Raw genomic sequence first — 27,358 nt, 5'->3', positions numbered from 1 at the left:
TTTTCATATTTAAGATTTTAAATCATCGTTTAAACGTAAAGTCTACCAGCCAGCTTTGGGCATCAAGTTAAATTACTTATTTAAGAAATTACTTTACACTCTTGTGGATAAAATTAAATTCTAAACCACTATGTATTTGGTTTTGGGACATCTCTTCTTTAAAACTCATACCCCAACGCACCTTATTTTATTAATACCTATGTGAATATAGTATAATTTTTCTATTTATGTAGCACAATCAACTCTACAATAATTAAAATGGAGGCTCGAACAATAGCAACCGATGTGTAATGACGTTGGTTTATTAGTAGGCATGTCGCGATACGCTTGTAGAATGAATAAAGCATGTCGAGTGCGGCGGCTAGGCGGAAATTTGCGTCCGTACAGTCGCGCAGGCGCTGAGCTCTGCTGCCTCTGCGGCTCGCCAAATCACTCTATGTTCGACCGCGAAACTGCGCGCGCGCCTCAATTTGTTAAAATAATACGGCCTTATCGCTAGTGCTTTTACAAGATTGATAAGATTGTTACATCATTGTATGATAAGAAACATTCAAGTCCGATACGGCTCGCTGGCGGACAGTTCATGGAAATGCTGGCTGATGTGTAATTAAGTTTGAAGGCAACATAGTACATTGTCGGTGGTATCATCAGCGTTATTGTGCTGGAAATTGTCGAATGTCGCGACACGCACTATGGGGACGACGAAAAGGCTGAAGATAACTGTCGTGGGTGACGGTATGGTCGGCAAAACCTGCTTGCTGTATGTCTATACAAAAAACGAGTTCCCAGAAGAATATGTGCCTACAGTGTAAGTACCTTTTTATTACCTATTCCGCAATAATCTCCGATAAGTCATGGGTGAACGATCTTTGCAGCAGCGACTCCAAGTCATCAGTTGGGTAAGTGACTAGCAGCGACGAGAGGTCGAGCCAGCAAATTAGCAAGTTGTTACGGTGTTACAGTAGCCGCTACTTGTAACTGTGCGAGTGTCCACTATAAGCAGGTAAAGTCAGCATAACAAAATGTTGATTCTACAATATTATGCTTTAACGTTAGCCGCTATTTGATGAGCGTATTTGTAAATAAGATTCTTAGATACCTGTACAGTTGCATTGTGCAGGTACCTAATACTTGGTTCAGCGCAGCGTAGGGTAAGGCTTGGATGAAGCAGGGTTTTCGTAGCTCAAACGGTTAGTTAGCAATGAACAAATTCCTGAGGGTGCGGTGCCGCTGTAAGCGTGTAATTTTCCATTTTTACTTAAATATAATAAGTACGTACTTGACTCTATACTAGTTGTCACCATTAAACAGGTGATTATTTAATCATAATCATGTACATGTACCTACATAAATACTTATATAGTCACGTAGGTATATACCAGCATCAAAGAAATATACATCATGCCTTGTATTATGTCAATAAAGAATAATAATGTTTTTGTTGCCATTAGTAATTCGGTGGTCACACTGGTCACTAATAGTCGTAACAAGACAGACGATTAACGCTGTGGCAAGTATTTACCTAATAAACGATCGTAATTAGGTGTAGACCGACGACGTATTAAATAAACTATAAATTAGGGAATTCGTCGAGTCGGGTATACCCAACAGGACGAGTTATCATCGTTATAATTGCATATTTGTGTATAATAAATAAATTTTCCTGTATGCGTATAGTTCTCAATTGGTTTATGTTTACAAGTAAGTAAGTATTGTCTTTGTTCATTAATAACAACCAAATAGTTTTTTTAGTTAGTATCAATTTGGTATCAAGGATTATTTATATAGGATTTACAATCTTCATACTAAGAATCGTACCTCCATTTTTTAGCGCCACCCATTTTTTTCAAAACGTGTATTGACATGACATCATGATATAAAATAAAGAAATATGTCATCTTATAAAAACTAAAAACATGCAAAAATATTTGGGGAAAATATGATTTTGGCCACTTCCAGGCTGCGAAACAGCGCCATCTAGTTTTAAGCCTAAAAAGCCCATACATTTCAGGGGTACGCTTTTTTGTATGGGCTTTATCAGTCCCGTCATACTTCACGAGTTCACGCGTCATAATGGAAAGTAATGCATTGACTACTAGATTTGAAGGTACAATGGACATACATAGTAAGCTGGATCCTCATTTAATTGTAGAAAGGGATAACATATAGTATAAGTAATTAATAACCCTTCCCGTAGTCCTAAGAATTACGTCCCAGAACCATGACCGTTGCTAATTTCCTATTCATGATCCTAGATACGAATGAACAAGTAATACGATAAAATCCGTTATTTTTGAATCTATTTTTTATCATATTTTTGTATTATGTGCCTAACTGCCTACCTAGTAGGCTGTCAGATCCGATCATAATACTTACTTAAATTTGTTGGAAATCATCAGCTATTGAGTCATCTTGTAAAATACACTTGCTAACTATTAAATAAATATTGATAAAATGAATCACTTCATCCAATCACCTCGTATCAGTGACGTCATGCAGCTTTATACATGTCGTATCGTATACTACTTTAAAAAAAACTTAAAATCTTCTGTCAATGAAAAGACAATTTTAATGTAGATACTTAGTAACTATGTATGCGATGTACCTATATACATATGTAAAGTTAGGTACTTACTGCGTTTCAACGTTAGGTAGCAGTGTGAGCTACGAGATTTCTTGAAAGTAGTGACGTTACGTATTATACAGTCGCCATCAGATATATCGTAGCGGTCGAGGTACTCAAAAATATCTGAACACGCACTCTAAGTGCGTTTTCACATTATCCGATCCGATATCGGATGTCGGAAGGATTTCAATGGAAAAAAATCCAAGATGGCGCCTGTAATGTATGGGATATCGGTCCGACATCCGATATCGGATCGGATAACGCTCCAACTTGGAAATAAAGGCGTGTTCAGATATTTGAGATAGCCCTGGCCGCTCCGATATATTCAATAAATAAATAAATAAATCCCTCATAAATAAATTAATAAATATTATAGGACATTCTTAGCCAGCGTTCCCACTTAAACGTCGCGTGTCTCGGGGCGCGCAACGGACGTCCGCGCCACGCCACCTGAGTGTAATTCAAAAAACGCCCCGAGACACGCGACGCTCTGATGTGGCCGGTCCCTTACACAGATTGACTGAGTCCCACGGAAACTCAAGAAGGTTTGTGTTGTGGGTACTCAGATAACGATATACAAATAATACAAAAACAGGCGCTGGTAGCCTAGCGGTATGTAACCTACGTGCGACTTTCGTTCCGGAGTTCGCTGGTTCGAACCCCGGCTGGCACCAATGAATTTTTCGGAATTTATGTGGCGAAATGTCATTTGATATTTGCCAGTCGCTTTTCGGTGAAGGAAAACATCGTGAGGAAACCGGACTAATTCCAATAAAGTCTAGTTTACCCTTCGGGTTGGAAGGTCAGATGGCAGTCGCTTTTGTAAAAACTAGTGCCTACGCCAAATCTTGGGATTAGTTGTCAAAGCGGACCCCAGGCTCCCATGAGCCGTGGCAAATGCCGGGATAACGCAAGGAGGATGATGACTTATACATAGGAAACATCCATGCCTTTACCGGGATTCGAACCCGGGACCGCGGCTTGGCAGGCAGGGTCACCTGTAATTTTTACAGAAAAGCAATGAAAATACCTGCTTTAAAGTAAAGGAAAAATGGTTAAAATCAGTTCACGCAATAAATAATTATCCCAAATCATCTTCCATACTTTAAACTCGCGCACATAAGTAAATTTGCCGATGTAGGTACGTTGTACGTTGAACGTGGTTGAACGCTCATTTCCTACATCGCGTTTTTCCTGATGTAATGGGGTCGGGTCAGGAGCGTCCTTACGACATGTCGTAAACTATTGAAGTCGAATTGTCTTGATTTCCTTTGGACTTTGTCTAATAATAAAATTGTACTTATATTAAATATTACGTGTGTGGGAAATTGAGTCTTTAGGAATTTAGTAGAGTTATACGAATAACATTTGATGATTCAACTGTGGAAAGTTTGTACGGAACCCTCGGTGGGCGAGTCCGACTCTCACTTGGTCGGTTTTTATTTTTATATGTAGTTTGTTATTTAGTTTTATTTATAGGTTTAATTTTAGTCTTAATGTTATTAATATTGTCTTCGGTTACCGCGATAGTTATACATGACATGAAATAAAAAAACTATGGATCTCAAGAAGGACGGTTATTAAGTCGTCTGTATGTTTTTTTTTTTTTTTTTTATGTTTGTTCCTCGATATCTCCGTCGTTACTGGACCGATTCTGAAATTTTTTTTTGATTGAATGTATATGCATACAGATTGGTCCCATTTTTCTCAGAACCCAGTTCTGATGATGGGATCCTGGAGAAAGCGAGGGAACTCCTCAAATCTGAAAGGCATACATATGGTGATTTTTGTGTTTTTAAAGGAACAGCACGCATTTAGGTACGGAACAGTGACATTTGGTGCAGTGGAACTGCTGATGATGGCCAGAACGGAACTCTTCAAATCTGAACGGCACGCTTATAGTGACTTTGGTATTTTTATACGAACAGCATGCACTTTCGTCCAGAACAGTGACATTTGGTGCAGTGGAATTTCTGATGATGGTCAGAACCGAACTCCTCAAATCTGAACGGCACGCTTATAGTGACTTTGGTATTTTTATAAGAACAGCATGCACTTTCGTCCAGAACAGTGACATTTGGTGCAGTGGAACTGCTGATGATGGTCAGAACCAAACTCCTCAAATCTGAACGGCACGCTTATAGTGACTTGGCCATTTTTATAAGAACAGCATGCACTTACGTCTAGAACAGTGACATTTGGTACAGTGGAACTGCTGATGATGGTCAGAACCGAACTCCTCAAATCTGAACGGCACGCTTATAGTGACTTTGGTATTTTTATAAGAACAGCATGCACTTACGTCCAGAACAGTGACATTTGGTGCAGTGGAACTGCTGATGATAGTCAGAACCAAACTCCTCAAACCTGAACGGCACACTCATAGTGACTTTGGTATTTTTGTAAGAAAAGCATGCATTTAAGTTCAGAACAGTGACATTTATTTAGTTATGTTTGTTAAGCATATTGAGTTTTGAAGTCAAAGTTTGTCAAGCTTCGATTTCTTATAATATAATCGGATTCATGAGGAATTGAGGAAACTCCTCAAACCTTAACGTTATACGTATATTCATTTGTGTTGCCATCTAATAATTAAAGCATTAAAAGCAGTTTTAAAAAATACTTACACATTTCTACATAATCCAACATTCGCAAGTAGCTTTCACCAGAACCCGAAAGGCGACGGTTTTTTTTTCTTAAAAATTATGTATTAAATAAAAAAAATTAAATGAAATTGGGTGAACGTATTGTTATTACATATTTACCTTGAATATACCGATTATGTGCCAGCTTTAATATACACGAGTTAATCGAGCTGTGAACAATAAGTAATATTCATCATGCCATTCTTTTATTTTTGTTGTTGTAAACATCCGTTTACGAGTTCGTATCATTGGGCTGATTAAGTTTGAAATCAAAAGGATGAGCGGTAGTTTTCACCGAAAGCCAGTTCTAAGTTGGGTGCGAAGTACGAAGTGGTATGATTTTTTACTACAACTAGGTATATTAAATTTGGTCAACTAACTTATAACTTAGGACGACCGAAGAGCTAATGCTCAGCGTATTAGCTTGTCAATCCAGCGAGGAAATGCTGCCAGCGTCTTCGGTACTATGCCACAGGGGCCGTTTTTAGATTTACTTTAGTTTAACTTTATTTTTATTTAGGTTAATTTAATTTTTATTTTATTTCATTTAAATGGTTATTTATGTTAAATATTATGCCTTTGTATTATGCTATAAATATGTATGAATTGACATAAATTAAAGAGACTATCTTTAATGACCAATAATGGCAATAATCCAATAAATGAATAAATATGAATATGTCTATAGCGCTGCTAAAAAAAAAAGCAACATTTATCTGACCCTTTTGGTTCCTATGTGAATGAAGATTAACAATGACATACCTACTGATGCTCTTCATAAGCATTTAGAATAGGTACGCACACATTGCGAAGACAATTTAGGCTGCACTATTTATAAAGTCAAATGTGCGATCACGTCGTCGTATTGTTGTATTGTGGCCGGTGGTCGCTTCCTCCTTTAGAAACTGGACACTTGTACACCTACACGAATTTCCTTGCAATTCATTCTTGGCTAAGTGTCCCACGCGTCTTCACCTCATCTGGACATAATTTTGTAGTCTAAAGTCTAGATAAATGTCAGTTCTAAAGATATTAAATATCAAAAACAACTTTGTGCGCCATAAATTTTTAACAAGCAAACGTAAGCCGTCGATGCTATTAAGCTAAGCCTAACTTAATAGCAATTTTTGCATTGGGTGAGGCATGAACACAAGGCCTATCGATCCCATAGACGTGCGAGTTCAAGACACACCCATATCGATCATTTCTCTCGGTTACGTTACAGGGTGTTAAGAGATATGTCAGCATCGAATATCGTACAAAGGGTCCAGTAGTCGTATTTGTGTGGTAGATATTTTCCGGAAAGATATATTTCACTTTTTTTTTAAATTTAAAACCTTTATTTACATGAACAATATTGATTTCACTTAGTTCAGGAAAATGTATTAATATAAAGTATATAAACATTTAAATCACATTGCAGATTTGACAACTACGTGGACCGCAAAGTCGTGGACGGCGAGGAGGTGGAAATGGCACTCTGGGATACGGCCGGACAGGAAGATTACGAAAGGCTGAGACCTTTGTCTTACAGCAATGTAAGTTACCTACTCCTAAGTCCTAAGCAAAACTTTCAAAAATAAGGCCCTTTCATACATGCCGAGCTAAAAACATATATGCGCACAAACCATGGCGCACCAAGGGACTCACCCACTTCGCAGTATTTTTAGTGGCCTGTTATTATACTTATTACGAAGTAATAATAAGGAAATTAAAGTGTCAAACAAAAGGCTCTCTACGTATTGGTTTCGGCTCCGCGTACTCCTCCCAAAGATCCGGAATACCCTAATGGTTTCCGCGCTGGGAAAGAAAATGTTTTCTCGTTATGGCTCCATCCATGTTGATGAATCTGCCAATGTCGGGGTTGGATAAGTTACGGCTAGTACTTATATAAAACTTTTGCGATCGTGAACAGTGTTCAGACCAATATTGGATTTTCGCACCTCTCTCTTTATACCTACTGAAACTTTTTCCATAATTATCTATATACCTATATCGTAAATATGTAAATCTGCATCCATTTGCGTTGAAATCGGCTCCATTGCGTTAAAAGGTGTTTATGAAGGCCCCAACGCCCTTTCGTGTTAGAGAAGAGATGTTTTCACCATCGTGACGTATCCATACTTACTACAATTTAATAGTACCTATAAATGGGAAGTGTGCGTCTGTTTGTTGCTCCGTTTTTCACGGCCAAACGGAGCGACGAATTGACGTGATTTTTTTTAGTGGAGATAGTTGAAGGGATCCAGAGTGACATACTTTCTGACTCTTTCTAACCCCCCACACTTTTCTAAAATGGGGATGAAAATTTGTAATTTTCGAATTTCACGCGAGCGAAGTTTAGTTTATTTAGGTAATTTAAAAGTTTATACACTGAAGCACCCACATAAGTCTATACATTTTACTTTCTAGGTAACTTAAGTAGGGGGTGCGAATACGTCATTATACCTTTGTACTTCTGCCTTTAGAGCATACAGCCGCTCGTAAACATGCTTCTGCTTTTGCTTCACCTCTCTACCTCTGTGATTGTGATAGTGTTTGTGTAAGTTGTTCAAAACTAACATCTTTCTAATCTTATTTATGTATGTAGTTGTAGTTCTAAAGATAAAGCTACGCGAATGCTCTTTAGGTACATTTATTTACAAATGTATTATATTAAATATTAGTAGTATCTCGTTCTTGTGGTCTTGTCTAGAAATAATTTTTAAGAAAAAAAAAACCGTCGCCTTTCGGGTTCTGGTGAAAGCTACTTGCGAATGTTGGATTAGGTAGAAATGTGTAAGTATTTTTTAAAACTGCTTTTAATGATTTAATTATTAGATGGCAACACAAATGAATATACGTATAACGTTAAGGTTTGAGGAGTTTCCTCAATTCCTCATGAATCCGATTATATTATAAGAAATCGAAGCTTGACAGACTTTGACTTGGAAACTCAATATGCTTAATAAACATAACTAAATAAATGTCACTGTTCTGAACTTAAATGCATGCTTTTCTTACAAAAATACCAAAGTCACTATGAGTGTGCCGTTCAGATTTGAGGAGTTCGGTTCTGACTGTCATCAGCAGTTCCACTGCACCAAATGTCACTGTTCTGGACGTAAGTGCATGCTGTTCTTATAAAAATACCAAAGTCACTATAAGCGTGCCGTTCAGATTTGAGGAGTTCGGTTCTGACCATCATCAGCAGTTCCACTGTACCAAATGTCACTGTTCTAGACGTAAGCGCATGCTGTTCTTATAAAAATGGCAAAGTCACTATAAGCGTGCCGTTCAGATTTGAGGAGTTCGGTTCTGATCATCATCAGCAATTCCACTGCACCAAATGTCACTGTTCTGGACGAAAGTGCATGCTGTTCTTATAAAAATACCAAAGTCACTATAAGCGTGCCGTTCAGATTTGAGGAGTTTGGTTCTGGCCATCATCAGCAGTTCCACTGCACCAAATGTCACTGTTCTGGACGAAAGTGCATGCTGTTCTTATAAAAATACCAAAGTCACTATAAGCGTACCGTTCAGATTTGAAGAGTTCCGTTCTGGCCATCATCAGCAGTTCCACTGCACCAAATGTCACTGTTCCGTACCTAAATGCATGCTGTTCCTTTAAAAACACAAAAATCACCACATGTATGCCTTTCAGATTCGAGGAGTTCCCTCGATTTCTCCAGGATCCCATCATCAGAACTGGGTTCTGAGAAAAATGGGACCAATCTGTATGCATATACATTCAATAAAAAAAAAATTCAAAATCGGTCCAGTAACGACGGAGATATCGAGGAACAAACATTAAAAAAAAAAAAAAACATACAGACGACTTGATAACCGTCCTTCTTGAGAGATATGAGGCGACGGTTAAAAATACTGTTATGCTCTGCAGTTATATATATGTTTTTCAATATTTTTTTTGACTCGTCAATCATGGAAAGTTTTTATCCCAACTGGTGGGGAAATGCGAGTGGGGTCGAGTGGAGGAAAAGAGGGGAGGCCTTTGCACAGCAGTGGGACACTAATGCAGGCTTGAAAAAAAATAGTTATTTGTTATACAAGGGGGCAAAGTTGTATTTTAACGCCGAGTGTGGAATTGAAAAACGAGCAAGTGAAAGGATTCTATAGTTGAACCACGAGCGAAGCGAGTGGTTCGAGAATAGAATCCTGAACTTGCGAGTTTTATAACACACGAGAAGTAAAATACATTTGCACCCGAGTGTAACACAAAACTTTTCCCCTCACTATAGCGAGGAAACTACAACGCAAAAAATGCGTTTATCACAGCTTCCAGTAGTTCCACAGGTGGTAATGGTAAATCATCTTTCTTACTAGATTCACCTACTTTTATCAACGTTAAAGCAGTTAATTTGACTTTATTCAAGGTCAAATTACTTTACCCACTAGTGGATAAAATGCGTTTTTACCCGCTGGTATTAAAGGACAAAGCACGTGTTTCCGAGCTAGTGAGGGGAAAAATTTTTTGGAACTGATCTAAGAAATGTGATTTGATATTTACTACTAGCTTTCCGATAAAAGAAGACACCATGAGGAAACTTGCCTACTGCTAATACCTGCTACTGCCAGTCACTATATAGTCTATGGACGCCAAATCCAGAGGTGTTAGGTACTTGCGCGTTGCCGACCCTTTAGAAATCTATGCACTCCTTTTTAGGGTTCCGTACCAGTTAGGGTACAGGAACACTTTTGGTGCGACTTTGTCCGCCTGTCTGTCTGTCATATTATTTTATTACTAAATATCTTGAGAACTACATTTAGAAGAACTCCACACTGTAAACCCTCGGGAAAACCTTTGCATTGAGCTTCACAGCCGGAGCATTTGCGGGAGGAAATTCCTCTTTAACTAAAAGACGAACACCCAGCCGAGGGCGAGCAGTAGGTACGATACGATGATAGAAAGTGGCCGTTGACATCATGTCAAACAATTTGTCAGAGCACAGCACACTAGCACGGCCCATCGTATATTGCATGTGTACTTGTGTAGTTACTCAGCGAATTTAGCGTTTATCCAACGAGCTCTATAGCGAATTATTTAATTTTACGGACGATTGTGAAATTTGTGATTGTGACCTAACACAGTAACCTAACACCTGCCGTTTTTTACAGTCAATTTACAATCTACATAGATTAATTATTAAATGCCTAAGATAATAAAAAGACTGGGACCCATTTTCATAGTAAAGCTAAAAAAATCTTTAAAAAAGCATGGTTCATCATTGTTACACTGTGTCTTTATAAATGTTTCTGCACTTGTTCTTGTGTATGTATACAAAATATAGTACATTACATCAGAGGCCGGGAAAATGAGGATTTCCGGCCAAGTGGGTATATGTATATACCGGATAGGGATACGAGGCCGGGAATCCGTTTTCACGCCGAGGCATGTATAGTGCTTTTCTCAAACATACTCGTACAATGAAATAAAATAAAAAATGCTCTAAAGGACAATATTTTATAAAAAAAAAGTTACTTTGCAGGCCTAGGCCTAAAATAGTTATTTGTTATACAAGGGGGCAAAGTTGTATTTTAACACACGAGAAGTAAAATACATTTGCACCCGAGTGTAACACAAAACTTTTCCCCTCACTATAGCGAGGAAACTACAACGCAAAAAATGCATTTATCACTGCTTCCAGTAGTTCCACAGGTGGTAAATCATCTTTATTACTAGATTCACCTACTTTTATCAACTTTAAAGCAGTTAATTTGACTTTATTCAAGGTCAAATTACTTTACCCACTAGTGGATAAAATGCGTTTTTACCCGCTGGTATTAAAGGACAAAACACGTGTTTCCGAGCTAGTGAGGGGAAAAATAATATGAAATCCCTTTACAGTCCTCTCGAGTTGTTGCGCCCAAAAAGCAATACTTCCCAGCCCATTTTAAGGAACGTAAAGACAATATTTCATTGCATGTTTGAGAAAAACATATTTACAGAAGACCCTTAAAATTGGCATTTATACGTTAATACAATTGTATGGTGGCGCGTATTCACATACTTAATGTATTTTTTCCAGACACATTGCTTCCTAGTGTGCTACTCTGTCAGTAGCCGATCGTCCTACGAGAACGTGATCCACAAGTGGTACCCGGAGCTCAAGCACTTCAGCGAGTCCGTGCCTATAGTTTTAGTAGGTAAGGCTAAGCATAATCACAAAATACCTACATAATTAATCGAATTGAACATACTACTTACAGTTGTACTAACAGCCACACTCTTAACTAACCATCGGTAACTTTATGTCCTTATAATAAGGATTACAAATGTCCAGCTAACAGTGTTGCCGATGGTATGGCTTAAGAAAACGGATGTTTTTTTAATAGTACCTACAATTTCCTGTAAGTACACAGTGTAACACAGTTTCATAGATTCATAGCTAAAGATCACTAGTCCTCCTCATCCCTTCCCTAACGCCTGATGCCTATGCCGTGTTACCTTTTTTGCTGACTAAATCCTCTACAGTCAGCCTGGAAACGCACGAACTTTCCCATTTATAATATTACTAGATTTTTCCAGCGGCTTCGCTCGCGTTAGAAAGAGACAAAAAGTAACCTATGTCACTCTCCATCCCTTCAACTATCTCCACTTCAAAAATCTCGTCAATTCGTCGCTCCGTTTTGCCGTGAAAGACGGACAAACAAACAGACACACACACTTTCTCATTTATAATATTAGTATGTATGGATACTTACGTTTACACCCTAAGTTCCTATTTAGATACCCTATTAGGCTGTAACAAAGCTTACTTTACTAATGGTTAATGGTCAGACTTCTCGAAAATGATGCTTTAATTGTTAAAATATTTTCTAATCTCGAAAGTAAAATTTTAACGCCGAGTGTGGAATTGAAAAAAAGCTGGTGAAAGGATTCTCGATATTTGAACCACGAGCGAAGCGAGTTTCGAATTTTATCCACAAACTGCAATTTTACATTACATCAGAGGCCGTAAAATGAGGATTTCACCCGAGTGTAACACAAAACTTTTCCGCTCACTATAGGCCGGAAGGGACTACAACGCAAAAATGCGTTTATCACTGCTTCCCGTAGGCATGTTCCATAGGTGGTAAATCATCTTTATTACTAGATTCACCTACTTTAATCAATTTTAAAAAAGTTAATTTGACTTTATTAGGTCAAATTACTTTACAGTCCTCTAGTGGATAAAATGCGTTTTTACCAGCTGGTATTAAAGGACAAAACACGTGTTTCCGAGCTAGTGAGGGGAAAAGTAATTTTATACAACTTTTAACTAAATATATTAAAGAGTCCTAAGCTGGCTGGTAGAAATTATGTTAAAATGACAATTTTGAGTTATATTTAAGTGTGTATTAAATTGATCGATTTGATTTAGTTTAATGTTTTACAGTTAGTATTTTGCTCGTGTTGGTGTGATGAAAGACTTAGTCTTTCACTCGGTGGCAAAATGTGTTAAATCTTCGGGCCTTGAAACCCTCGCAACACTTAAATTTCCATTTTTCGAATATTGAAATCTTTCGCTTGCTCGGGTATCAATAAAATTTTACCAACGAGTGTACAACTGTTGTCGATTTAAAACACTATAATATGTAGAAGTTTACTTTTCTATACGTTTATCATACTATATTTTACAATGCATTAGGTGAGGAAAAAATTATAGCTAATTATAGTAGTTCTAACTGTGCTGAAAATTATGACTTTATATGAATAAGATTACCTTTAGAATGAGTATTTTCTGAGCATAATTAATAATACATTGTAATCCTAGTTTATTTTTAAATTACATAATTATCCTAATTATTAATATAACTAATGAGGAAGAAAGTCATTTGCTGCCTGCTGTATATACAATTATACATTTGTACTTTGTACCGATTATTCTTTGAGGAATATGTATAATAGAATATACATTATGTTTTAATGTTTATTTGGGCACAAACGGTACATGTTTCTTATAACTAGAGTAAATACATAATTTATGAACCAAAACAGTTGCCACCACTTAATATATCATTAAAGACTAACTACTTATTATAATAGAATAGTACATAACGATACACTCCCTTCGGTCGTGTTTTAAATAAACACGAGTTACCAATTTCCTCTTCGCACGTGTATCGCGTACGACGTTTTCCAGTACATATGGCCCTTTGAAGTTTTGACCTGACAAGAAATGTAAGGTCAAGCGGGATAACTGCGACCACTAACATATAAAGTACAACTTTATATGCCTAAAACTACCATCTACGGTAATTTTACTGATAATTGATTGGCTTCATACTGTATATTAGTTATCTAGGTTTAATTTTTTCTGACTCTCATCCAAAAATATAGATTCTGTATACTTTAAAATGCGATTTTTATATGAGATGGCAGAAATAGTTATAATTATCCCGTCGAGGGGGAATTCCAACTATTGATAATAAGTTTCGTTATGGTGAACCTGCACTGGTAAACCGGATATCACGTGGTTTGTCAAAGCGTAAGGAACCTAAATAAAACACTCATTTTTGTGTAGGTCTGTCCGTTTGTGTAAAAAAACACTTACAAGATGTCACCGGAGTAATTAAAACTGGTCTTCATACTAAGTAGTGATGGGAATCGTGCCTACTAGAAATCTGTCGATACAGTGTCTATAGGTGCATACCATGTTCCCGCGCATCTCTGTTCATAATCAGAACAATAGGGGGCTAAATGCTAAAATAATCGATAATACACAATGACGTTCAATGAAATAAAAGTATAGCCTTACTCAGAGCCAATATCACTAAATGAGGTATTAATATCGATACAAAACCTCGAATCGATCTAGTGTTGTTGATTTTCATATAAAATATGGCGGGGAAATTAAGACTGTCAGACGACGCAACGGAGCCACGCTGTTACGTCGTCGCCTAAATAGAATATTGTTTTTTTTTTTTTTTTTTTTTTTTTTGTCTGATGTTTACCTACTGTTTTATGTGCTATACCTATTGTTTTTATTTTTTAGTTTCACAGTGCTTTGGTTTTACTGTTATGCTGTGTAACTTATTTGAATAATAAATAAATAAATAAAATAAATAAAAAGACTACCAAATAGTCGAAATTAGCCTCCATCGCAATTTGAGCGGGGCCTTTTAAACTATCGCTTAAATACTATTAAATAAGAAAATCAGAAGATTGAAGGACATACTGTTAGCTTTCGACATTGAGTTCATAATTTTCATTGATTTTATATGTATACTGGCCTTTATCAAATTATCGGTAGATATAAACGTGCCTGAATAAGATTGGCCCTTTTAAAAAAATAAAACATTAGGCGGGAACCGCATAAATCTTGACAGATGTCACCGTGAAAAAAAGATATAATCGGCATTATGGAAAAACTAGAAAAAGCAACCGTATAACCAAGCTGTGATAATTTTAGGAATTTGTGTATTGTATTGTTAATATCGACTGTGATTGTAACCCAAACTGTTCAGTATGAGATTGGCATTGTAATAAAACAAAGAGCAAGGAGAAGTTCTTTCATTTAAGACCGGAACATAGCCTTCAGTTCAGCAAGAGGGATCAAAGGCTTACTGTCGCCTAAACCACGTCCACAACTTTATGAACGGCAGGTAAACAAGTTAATCTGTATTTTTGAGTATTGGAGACCGAGTTATATGATAAAATGATATTAGTGGTCATATAACTGGTAATATCAACAAGTATGGGAAGTGATCGGGTCATACCGATTGTTTGGAATGGACTTGCTAAGTTATGGATTGAGATACAGACACTTATGAGTGGAAAATGTTGTTTTCGTGTTTATGCAGAATACTTATTCTAATTACTTGAGATAGCAAAGGATTGCATCAAATAGTATTACTCTCTGAATGACCTGTTTTAATTCAGGAATGAATGAGCATCAGTAATCAGTATATTTTATTGCTTTCATAGACTTCAGGTCAAAGAAACAAACATCCATACTTAATATTATAAATGGGAAAGTGTGTGTGTCTGTTTGTTTGTCTGTCTTTCATGGCAAAACGGAGCGACAAATTGACATGTTTTTTTTAAGTGAAGATGGTTGGAGGGATGGAGGGTGACATAGGCTACTTTTTGTCTCTTTCTAACGCGAGCGAAGCCACAGGAAATAGCTAGTGAAATATAAACTGAACAATGTTTTATAAACACATGGGATAATTTCTTTTTGGAATAAATACTAATGATGTCTAACTTATTCAGTAATGATAATTATTTCAGAACTAGTTTCACTGCCATATTTCAGTTTAGTGTAAATATTTCATTTTGTGCTTTGAAGTCAAGTGACATCATAATCATTTTATTGGCTTTCAATTCTTTTACCGTTTACTTTTGTCTAGTGTGCTCAAATGCCAGTTGCTTGAAAGTCACATGCCTTTTTGGAGCTCATCTATTCAGGATGAAGTTGATGGGGATGAACTTTAATTAACATTAAGTTCAACATTGTTGTTTTTGTGTATCAGACTAGGAATGTATTAATCTTTTGACATTGACAGTTTATTTAATCATTGGTGTTGGATTTCTGTCTAAGCTACTACATTTAAAGTATGACTACAAGGTATAGCAAGAAATCAATGATGGTAAATTATGAGGATGTTAAGCTAAGGATCAGGGTGCTGTATATAAATAAAGAAAAACAAACCATAATAGTGACAGCTCTGGACTAAGGAGGTGGCCGGTGACATGTGTTGTTTGTCTCAACACTAGTGATCCATGTTTTTTTGTTACATGTACAAAAACATATTGAAAAAGTTTTCCTGTATATTACACATCTAATGTACTTGTAATTCTACATAAAATTGTTTTACATAGGTAATGTGGTTAAAGGAGGAAGTGAATATTTAGGTACTATAAATAAGAAGGAGGAAGAGGTAATAAAAGGGGAATTTAAAATAAAGCTTATCAAACATATAATTATAATTTGCAGATTGGATGGTGGTACTGATCGAGGAGGAGGATCAGTACAGCTAGCAATTAATGCTGATGAACTTAGCTGCTGCACTAGGATAAAACAGCAGAGAGGTCCATGATATGGCCATGAATCAAGGATGAAGAACCCGGCACAAATTAATGCTGATGATGGTCTTAGCTGAGGCTTTAGGCTAAGACATCAGGGAGGTCAAGGATACGGTCATGATTTAAGAAGTGCATTGGGTTCAAGGATGGAGAACCCGGCACAAATTAATGCTGATTGTCTTAGCTGTGGTGTTAGGCTATGGCATCAGGGAGGTCAAGGATACGGTCATGATTTAAGGAGTGTGTTGGGTTCAGGGATGGAGAACCCGGCACAGATTAATGCTGTAGGTCTTAGCTGTGGTGTTAGGCTGAGACATCAGGCAGGTTGAGGACACGGCCATGATTTAAGGATTGCTTTGGGTTCAAGGACGGAGAACACAAATGGTTTCAAGATTTTAGGACGAGTGGTTTCTTGGTTTTGTTTGGAGCAACTCTTATAAGGAAGGTTGGAGAAGTGAGCACTGGAGGTTGAGGGACTATTTTTCAACATCATCTGGGTCTGGTGGCAGTTCATCACCTCAACTTAGGAAATGATGTCGCGGATCAAGTATAGTGTTATATTAAATCAATTCCTTAGTATTCTTGACAAGGTCAAGAGTTCAGACAAACATAAGTTATCCTATAGGGTAGCTAAGACTTATTATCAAGGATTATCCACCTTTTTATTTACATGGGATGGAGAGAGAAATTTATAGAATCCTTTCCTTGTCGAGAAGACTATGATAAACTTCTTTCATATATGAAATTTTAGTAAGGAAAGTAAAACATCATGTGAAAAAGATAGGATATCTTGAAATTTATTGCCATAGAATTAAAAACACTGATTAAAGGAATGAAACTCAAACAACTACTAGTGATAGGACGTATTTGTGAAATTTGTAAGGTGTCAGAATCGGTGCTCGCGGTGATTTCAGTCAAAGGAAATATTGAGTCCAATGTACTTAGGATATGTTTAGGAAAGTGAACGATAGAGGGCGTGAAGGGCAATTGAACGCAAAACTGACGCGTACAAATATATACCGTGGTGCAAGTTGTTACTAGACGTCACTATTACCATTTACCACTGCAAACTGGTTGGCTGGGTGTAAGTATTTCGCTAGATGTCGCTGTACCATCTGCAAACTAGCGAAAGGCGTTCTACGTATGGTTAGTTGTATTTAATTGGCTGTGATTTCTTGGAGAGATGGGTGTTGATGAATAATAATAAATAAATAAATAAATATTATAGGACATTCTTACACAGATCACACAGAGGTTGAAAAATTGCATTTGATCTTTTAATGTGCTAATGTTCTGGATGGTGTTCGCGCCTGGAGGCTTTTACACATGATGATTGTAATTTGGTTGTATTAGGCTCGGATTCTGAGTGAAAAATAAACCTAATTAAAAGTCCCGTCATAAATATGTGGCATTCCATGTCAAAAGGGTGCACATGCTTTGTGTGTTATAAGGAACCTTAATAATAGATGGCGATGCATTCGAATATCTTGATAAGTTGATAACTCTATCATACTATTCAATTTTCATATTTAGATTGTCGCCCTGACAATGTTGAGTTACATTTCAAACAATTCGTTAATATCATGGCATGATCAATTAGTCATTTGTAGGGTTCCGTATTTCAATTTATTGTGTGATGCATTTTCATTGGATAAAGCAGTTATTTGTTCGGGGATCCAATTGTAAATTTTTGGGCCAACGGTATAATATGTCCTTTTGGTAGATTTGGTCAGTCTGAAGTTGGATGTTTTTGCCACGCCCCTATTCCTGTTCCTTAAGCGTCTCAAGTTGACGACTCTGTGTGGAAATATGTCAATGTGGGTTCTTACGAGCTTTAAAATGTTAAAAATATATTGCGATGGTAATGTCATGGTTCATAATGATATATAAATAGTTGTCGAGCTGGCAAACCGGAGGGCGAGTTGGCTATTATTCTTATAGCTCGCTTCTGCAACACGAGGACACCATGCCGGTCAGCGACGACGCCTCTGAAATTCTAGACTAGTTTGGCACAGAATGGAAAAGGACAAAATAACTACTTCGTACTGCTGCTGCAGAATTATGCTGGACTCCTAGACACCCCTAGAGTATGTAGAGGACCATAGAGGACTACATCTACCTGAGGACACTTTAATTTCATTTAAACAAGACTTAGAAAAAGAAATTGAAAGAAGAGTAAATCGAACATGGAACAAGTATTGGTCATTAAAGGAAATTTCAAAGGTAAAAATGTCTACAAAACAAAAATGAAGACTAAAGCAATGGAAATTTGCCTATTTATTACCCTGCCTTATATATGCATGCCAAACCTGGCCCACTAGGAGAGAAACATTTAGGAGAATAAAAGCATGTCAGGGAGGAGTTCAAGGAGGCTACCTAGGACTGAGACTGGAAGATGGAGTAAAAAAATAAACGTTCGAAAGAGGACCGGGGCAAATGAGCAGTTAAGCAGGTATTACGCTTTAAATGGAGATAGGCCGGACACGCAAGGAACCGAGGACGGACACTGGCCAAATGTGGTAAGCGAGTGGCTAACCCAGGGAAAGAGAAGAAGTGGAAAACCACTCATAACATGGAGCGACGGCATAAAAAAAAATAGTAGGCTACAGCTGGCCAGAAGTAGCAAAAGGAAGAGAATGCTGGAAAGCATTGGAGGAGGCTTTACCGTTCAGGGTGGTCCTTATGAAGATGATGAAGAAGATAAAAAAAAAACATAACTGTAAATATTTATCAAGAAAATAAAAGCTTATATTATATTATTATATGTTTGTGCTTGAGGAAGAACAAGGACAGTATTTTGGGTGCGAAACAGATTCCTGCTAACTTAGTGCGTGCATACTAATTCAATTTGGGTGTCCCATTTTAGCAATTGGTCGAGGGTAACGCTCAAAATTTGGCAGAGGTGACGTGCGGAAGGATTGTGTTGTTCATGGTAACTACTGGCGGTCTCCTTCCTAGGTTAAAGTGGAGAACCTGAGTTATTGATACATTTAAGGACGAGCCCATTAACGAAACCAATGTACTAGGAGTTTATGTACGTCACGGGTGATTGACGTCTTGAAGCTATCGTTGTTCGGAGCAGTTAGTATGTCGTCAGCAAAAACATACATTTGTATTAGAAAGCATAGATTGGGCCATGGACGAGCCCTAGGGGATCCCAATATCTACAGAACCACAGTCAGATTTTACCGGACCACTATTTATTACAACGGATTGCTGTCTTTCCTGTAAGAAATCGGCCATGAACTTTAAAACAGAGGCACCTGGACCGTGGTGCTCAAACTTTTTGATTAGGACGTTGTGATCGCAAAGGTCAAAAGCATTCGTCATGTCGCAAACGACAATGGTTACATGTAAATGGTTCTCTTTAATAATTGAGACACATGAGCGATTTCGTCGATAGGCAAATTGTTTTGTGTGTATTAACTATTAATTGAAACTTTTCTAAAAAGTTATGCGGCCGATTACTCACTCCCGCTTTTAAAACTTTGGCCATAGTGGGAATTATACTTATTGGCCTAGGTACAGTTCCTCAACTCATCTTTCTGACTTTTGCCTTTATAAACGGGAACGACTGTTACATTTTTAAGTATGGTGGGTAAATACCTACTTTGATAATAAAAAAATGTTAGTTAACTGAACTATGCCTAGGTAGTCCAACTTTGAGCATTAGCAACATAGTTGAGGTATCATATACATATATACCACAGGTGTTTTTCTTGTAACAATATTTGTCGCTATATGATTTTATACAACTCATCAAAGGTAAACCGAGACCGATAAACTAAACGAAAACGGGACTTGAGGTGCACGAATGTGTAAGAGGTACTTCATTAGTCAGTTCCGGGCGAGCGATAGGTGCATTTGCAGTATTTGCAGCAGATAAAAAAAAAAATTGATATCTTAGCTAACCGGTTCCGCGATGTGTATTGTTCGTCCCGGCTATCTTTTAACGAGTCCAGATTGCATTGTCGCTTGCTGGAGACGCGTGTCGTGACGGTGTTTACGATTTGCCAGAGAGTGTTTAGTTGATAACCACTACTTTGTAACGTTTTAGCGTAGTATTCGCGTTGTGCGATGTGCGTGTGATAGAGATTGTTTAAATTATTAATATTTTGATTGTGATATAATTAGTTTCAATATCTCATTACTATGCGGGTGTTTTTGAGCGATTTCAATTAACTGGACGAGAAGTTTTTTTTTTATTATTAAGTCGTTTGTGACCCACGGATAGTTATATTTCTTGTGTGTTTGTACAAGACTGTATGGAAAACAGATACTGGCAACGTTATTTGAAATATAATGGATGTTAAATGTGTGATTTGAGCATTTTGTTCGATTTTTGGCCAATCAACTGAATAAAGATGTTTTTTTTATATACTCTATGACAGTAGTTACGCTATACATGTTAAGTTTATTGGATTAAATTTCTTGTTGTGTTTCGGATTAAATTATTATTCCATACGACTATCGGTTTTGTTATATCTTATGATCTATTTTTGTTTGTTAATGTAAAATTGAATGACAATGTTGGTATGCCTATAGGTGCAAAATTTAATAAGTAGGTACAAATTCATTGTTTTTTTTATCGCTGATCTCTAAGCATATTATCTAATTGATAGTTGATACTCGTAGTTCCAGTCGTGACACTGAGAAATGCTCAAGGCGAAGGGACTCGCTTAACAACGAGGATGGCCGATGTACTTATTGCACTCTTCCTGTTACTGTTGTATAGTCGTATTATTATTGTCTGAAAAATGGAGCCTTTGATTTTTTAATTGTTATTATTGATGTTATTGATAAGTTTGCTATTGTCAAAACTCGTAAATTTTATTGTAGTTGTGTTATCATTAACAAGCATGTCAACACCTGGAGGATTAGGTATGTTACCATTACCGTTGTATCAGACGAATGATTATTGTCTGAAACATGCAGCTTTTGATTTATTTGTTGTTAATTTATGTTTTTGAATAGTTTTCTATTGTTGAAACTCGTAACTTTTATTGAAGTTATGTTATCATTACAAGCAATGTTCAATGATATGTTATCATTACCACTGTTGATCTCTAAACTAGTAGGCATAGGAAGTAGGTTTGTGTTATGTCAACAACCTAGGGATCGGTTGCACCAATCCGTCTGTTAACGAATTAAACGTTTGTAATATTTTTGTATGGTAATGTCCATAGACTTCTGCTGCGAGACGTTGATGTGCCTGCTAGCTGTTGTCTGCGGGTGATGCAACTGGTCCTAAGCGAAGGGCCTCGCTTACACAGGAAGGCCGAGTTGTTAGCTTTCGACATTGAGTTCATAATTTTCATTGATTTTATATGTATACTGGCCTTTATCAAATTATCGGTAGATATAAACGTGCCTGAATAAGATTGGCCCTTTTAAAAAAATAAAACATTAGGCGGGAACCGCATAAATCTTGACAGATGTCACCGTGAAAAAAAGATATAATCGGCATTATGGAAAAACTAGAAAAAGCAACCGTATAACCAAGCTGTGATAATTTTAGGAATTTGTGTATTGTATTGTTAATATCGACTGTGATTGTAACCCAAACTGTTCAGTATGAGATTGGCATTGTAATAAAACAAAGAGCAAGGAGAAGTTCTTTCATTTAAGACCGGAACATAGCCTTCAATACAAACATAAAATAGTTTGTAATTATGCAACTAACTGTAGAAAAAAATGTTAAATCACATTAAATCCATATTTTTATGGAATGTTTGAAAGGCTGTCTCTCACGCGCATACTACCAATTTCGTCGAAAACTACACGGTCGTCTAGATCAGAGATCATTAGGTTTATCAACACCATCAACGGTGAAATGATGAAAGAGCTTATACGCTATCTGGACATATATGGCACTACAGTAAATGATGTAAAATATGGAAGATATTTCGATTAGTTACAATTGCTCCGTAGTTACCCCGACTGACCTTACTTACTATTACTTTTCAAACGTATGCGAAAAAAAAAACATTCCTATGTACTGAAAAATAATTTAACGTTTACTTTTGGCCCTACTCCGTTAGTATACCGACATAAAACTTGTAAACAAGTAAAACCAATTACGCAAAGTGAAGAATATTCAGGAAACTTGCGTGAATAGTGACGTCATAAGTCACAACAATGCGAATATCATGCTACTGTAGCGGGAAGAATTAATAAATTTGCAAAAGGGACGGAACAAGGAAATATAACTATGACTGTATTCATTCTAACCTTTTAAAGAGGATACCGACATACAAAAAAACTGGTGAACTTTATCCTTTCTTAGTCTAGCGGAAGATGGTGATTGTACATATTCAAGTTGGAATATATCCAATATCAACGGAGAATCAAGACAATACGTCTTTTAAGCTTGTCGAATAAACCCCCCAGTGTTCTGGCCAGAAATTACTGGGTTCTTTAGAACCCTTATTGCAACAATGGTTTCTGTAGTTACGTTGGTTATCATGTAATTTAATCCTTAATTTCTCTTTTCAGCAACCAAAATCGACCTTCGAGGAACAGACAAGGCTGTCATTACTACTCAGGAAGGAAAAAAATTAAAGAAGAAAATTAGGTAAATGAATGTAAAAACTGCATTGTTTTATGTTTGATATGCAATCGTGATATTATTTTAACAATAGTGAGTGAACAGTGATAAGTCGTATCGTGCGCTCGCGCCGGCAGCCAGCTATCATCCTTATCGTCCACGATAACCCGCCTACCACTGATATTTTAGCTACGCGCTTTTTATGTATATGTACAATACAGTGTTTTTATATTCAAATATCCTTGTAAGAGTTAACGGATAGTGATTTGTGAATATTTTCTTGTCTATGTTTTAAATTATTACTAAATATTTCCTTCAATTTAAAAATATTACGATACAATTATAAACGTACATAGATACCTTTCGCCTTTTCGATTGGCCGCTTTTTCTTGCGTGTATAAAAATATTTAATAAAATAATTTGATTTGTTCCTGACCTAGTTGACCTACAAGTGCGGAAGAAATAAATTAAAACGAGACTGAAAGGAGTGATTTTAATCGGCACGAGTTACGAATTCCCTCTTTGCACGTATATCATAAGACGTTTTACATAATATATTACCGCACTAGTTAGGTAATCATTACGTAACTATGCAAAAAATTTAATGGCCGTATGTACTGTAAAACGTCGTACGATACTCCCTTCGGTCGTGTATTAATGTAGCGTAATGTACCTTTTCAGTACAGATGGTGGTTTTTTAGGGTTCCGTAGTCAACTAGGAACCCTTATAGTTTCGCCATGTCTGTCTGTCCGTCCGTCCGTCCGTCCGTCCGCCCGTCCGTCCGTCCGTCCGCGGATAATCTCAGTAACCGTTAGCACTAGAAAGCTGAAATTTGGTACCAATATGTATATCAATTACGCCAACAAAGTGCAAAAATAAAAAGTGGAAAAAAATGTTTCATTAGGGCACCCCCCCCTACATGTAAAGTGGGGGCTGAATTTTTTTTTATTCCAACTCCAACGTGTGATATATCGTTGGATAGGTATTAAAAAATGAATAAGGGTTTACTAAGATCGTTTTTTGATAATATTAATATTTTTGGAAATAATCGCTCCTAAAGGAAAAAAAAGTGCGTCCCCCCCTCTAACTTTTGAACCATATGTTTAAAAAATATGAAAAAAATCACAAAAGTAGAACTTTATAAGTACTTTCTAGGAAAATTGTTTTGAACTTGATAGGTTCAGTAGTTTTTGATAAAAATACGGAAAACTACGGAACCCTACACTGAGCGTGGCCCGACACGCTCTTGGCCGATTTTTACGCACTAGTGAGAGAAGTGGTACATTTCTTGTCAGGTTAAAACTTCAGAGGGCCATCTGTACGTCGCCGCCGCCAAAAACGTCGTACGATACAGGTGTGAAAAGGAAATTCGTAACTCTGTCGATTTAAAACACTCTTCGGTCGTGTTTTATTTTTCCGCACTTGTATCATAATGTACCTACTACCTACATAAAATATTACTTTGGTCACTTGCTCAACATTCAATATACATATTTATTTCTTTTTCTGCTACAAAATAAGGAAAACTTAGTCAACATACATGGTTATATTGGTTATTCAATAAGGGCCACGAGAATCCGCAGTGTAGTATAGACGCCATAGAATGACTACGCTGTAGAATACCATCGTGACTATGGCTTTATAATACAGTTTTGTCATCAGCGGTTAATAGCACGTCATCATGCCGGACGATGATTCAATGACTCAGGTGCGAAATGAATGTGTTTCCTCCCTTACCGGGAAATCATGTAAACATTGTACTGTACCTACTGTTCTATTACGTTGAATACTTACCGTAGCACATCTTTTATTACATGGATATCAATAACTTTATCATTTTAGAAACAAAGTCAAGTGCACCGATATTTTGTTTGTTTGTTAAAGGGCTGCCCAACTAGTGGAGTGTTCGGCACTGGAGCGCGTCAACATGGATCTCGTGTTCGAGGAGGCGGTGCGCGCGGCGCTGCGCAAGAAGCCCGTGCGTGCGCGAGCCTGCAACTACCTCTGACCGCCCGCAGCTCCTCCTGCAGCCCAGCATTCACTCGCTCCAGTACGCAGCAATAGTCGCTGGCGACAAATCCGGATCCGTCTCTCACAGAGATTCTAATACCAAAACTAGACTCTAGAGACAATAGCAGTTCATGTTTATTCAAGCACTGAGAGTATTATTCCAAGTCTTCAGTATTAAAGAGGCTCAATTTTACACTAGACACCTATGGCATTAAAATATTAGACAGGGCTCGATATCCTACATAATTGAATATGTTTGTAAGTATGCAACGACGGATAGATAAGTGAAAGATAGTAAATGAAACGCTGGGCTTTTATTTCCAGTTTCCCCATAGCGTGCATTAATGTGTGTTACAGGTAAATAGACACAATATTGTGTGGTCGTGGGAATCGCCGTCATGATTCCCGGATGCGAGCCATGTCTTGGATTTGACATTATTAAACAATTCACACACCTACACATCACAGTACTTTTTAACATGTAGGACATTCGTACATACTGTTATTGACTTATTAACTATTATATAGTAAGGCTGGCCAGTGGTGTCAGAAGCCGAACGAGTCAAAAATCTTTACGTACTGTGACATCGACTCAACTGCTATGTAGCTAAACTGTCAATTATTTGAAGTATGCCAAAATTACTTACATATTATTATATTGTTATATATTTTACTCAAAAATAATTACGACTACATTTTGACATGTTAAAAGCGTTATGTCAAGGTGGTCTAACCAAAGTATTAAAATAGTTGCGAGTATTATAAGTTATCACATTACAGCTAATGTGATTAGATACGCTGCTAGTATGTCAACATTTTGTATTATTTAATGAAGAGCATTTGTATTATTAATAATTAAATAATTTGACCATGTAAAGTACTGCCTTATAAATAGATTTTACGCAATATACATGTAATTTTTTTTCATAACAACGTAATATCAGCTGCATAAATACATGGAGAAATAATGAATGAATTCATTGATACATTCGCCACTTTGAGTAATTATGTTAACTAGAGAGGGCACCTCAACTTGATTTTGTGTAACAACACTTAGAGCTGATCAGCACAAACGCGCTTAGTCTGTGCCGAACGGCTGTGGTAGATTGACGTATCGCAATGAAAAATATTTCGTCTAAATAATGCCGTCATGTGTAGTGAGGTACTGCACAAACTGCTCAGGAAAATCTAACAAAAGCTAAGGAGTGACTTTTCATACGTAGGTTTACTGCATTTTTGTTTAAACACGCTTACTTTTTAAAAAATGTATCAATATAAACTCATGCCGAAGCGCCATGTTGCGGCGGCCATGTTTCGTTGAAACCAAAGAGTAAAAAATGCAACAAAAGCAGACGTGACAATATCGCAAGTTAGTTCAAGTTTCCTATCATACATTAAATTATATATATTTATCGACGCAAAAAAGGTTATTTAATTATTATTGTCAGAATTGCACAGTTTTCCGACATGTCGGTCTATAACAGATTCTCAATACGCGTGTCGAATTTCATGTGAGTATGTAAATGTAAGTGCAGTACCCACAAACTACTAAGAAGATAACCTAACCTGCCTGAATGAATTTGGGTAGATAGACGGTCAAGCAAATTATGAGAGTATAAAAACGCGCGAAATTCAAATTTTCTATGGGACGATAAACCCGCGCCAATACATACATGGATTGGGGGATGTCTGAAAATTTTAAAATCGCCTGATATTTTTTCTGGTGATAGGAATAAGCATTTCTATTTACAGAAAAAAGTTACAGATTTTTTGGAAGCACCATACATTTTATAAAAATAAAAACGTGTTGCTCGACTGCGCGTACGACACACTTCGGCAGTTATGAGATTTGTCTTAGTCTTTAAAAAAATTCCATTTTGAATCTGTGCTGGCCATAGACACTGACAGTTTGTCAGCTTGACATTTTTCTCGGAGAATTTATAACCATATCTGGTGAACTATTTATTACTGTTTTCGACTCATTTTCTCTCCCTGGCCTCTGATTTTGCCTCCTTCTACGACTACCTTCGCTCTCGAACCCCGGACGTTGATTTTACAGGCTTAAAACGACGACCTTTGATATTAACCTCTGGACCTGATTCTGCTTGCATTAACGAAGACGTTTGCTTTTAAACACTGGACCTGATCCTGCTGAACTGTTTACGATCCGTTTTGCCTCCCTGACTTCTGATTTTGCTTGATATAAGGACGATCATCGCTTTTAAGTTCCGGACACTATTTGTTATAATGAATGCAAGTACATAAACACGATATAAGGATCCCAAAACATGCTTTATACCAACTTGTTCTAAAACCAACCAGAAAAACCCAGATTTAAAATTGTTCATATTAAGAAAGGAGCTGAAGGAAAGTTGGTGTCAATAGGTTGGCAGGAACTGCCCAACCAGAGTGCGATTTTGCTGTGAAGACCACCTGAGTGTAAGATACCGTGTCTTGTTTACCAACCTTAAAATGCAGTTACACGCTGGCAATAATATCATAAAAAAGAAAGCCTTAAATA

At 37.0% G+C, this 27,358-nt stretch overlaps 1 protein-coding gene across 1 annotated transcript; it reads left to right on the top strand.

Annotated features, from left to right (window-relative positions):
* Nucleotides 1–424: 424 nt before the first annotated feature.
* Nucleotides 425–25,747, top strand: LOC125240893 (ras-like GTP-binding protein RhoL). Its single transcript, XM_048149047.1, has 5 exons — nucleotides 425–808; nucleotides 6,695–6,809; nucleotides 11,298–11,415; nucleotides 22,775–22,853; nucleotides 24,712–25,747. Exons 1-5 carry the CDS (start codon nucleotides 693–695, stop codon nucleotides 24,833–24,835), a joined length of 552 nt encoding a protein of 183 aa, XP_048005004.1. The 5' UTR covers nucleotides 425–692; the 3' UTR covers nucleotides 24,836–25,747.
* Nucleotides 25,748–27,358: the final 1,611 nt, after the last annotated feature.

Source organism: Leguminivora glycinivorella, chromosome Z (genome assembly GCF_023078275.1).
Source record: "Leguminivora glycinivorella isolate SPB_JAAS2020 chromosome Z, LegGlyc_1.1, whole genome shotgun sequence".
NCBI classification, from domain to species: Eukaryota; Metazoa; Arthropoda; class Insecta; order Lepidoptera; family Tortricidae; genus Leguminivora; species Leguminivora glycinivorella.
This window is presented reverse-complemented; position numbering and strand designations above follow the sequence as displayed.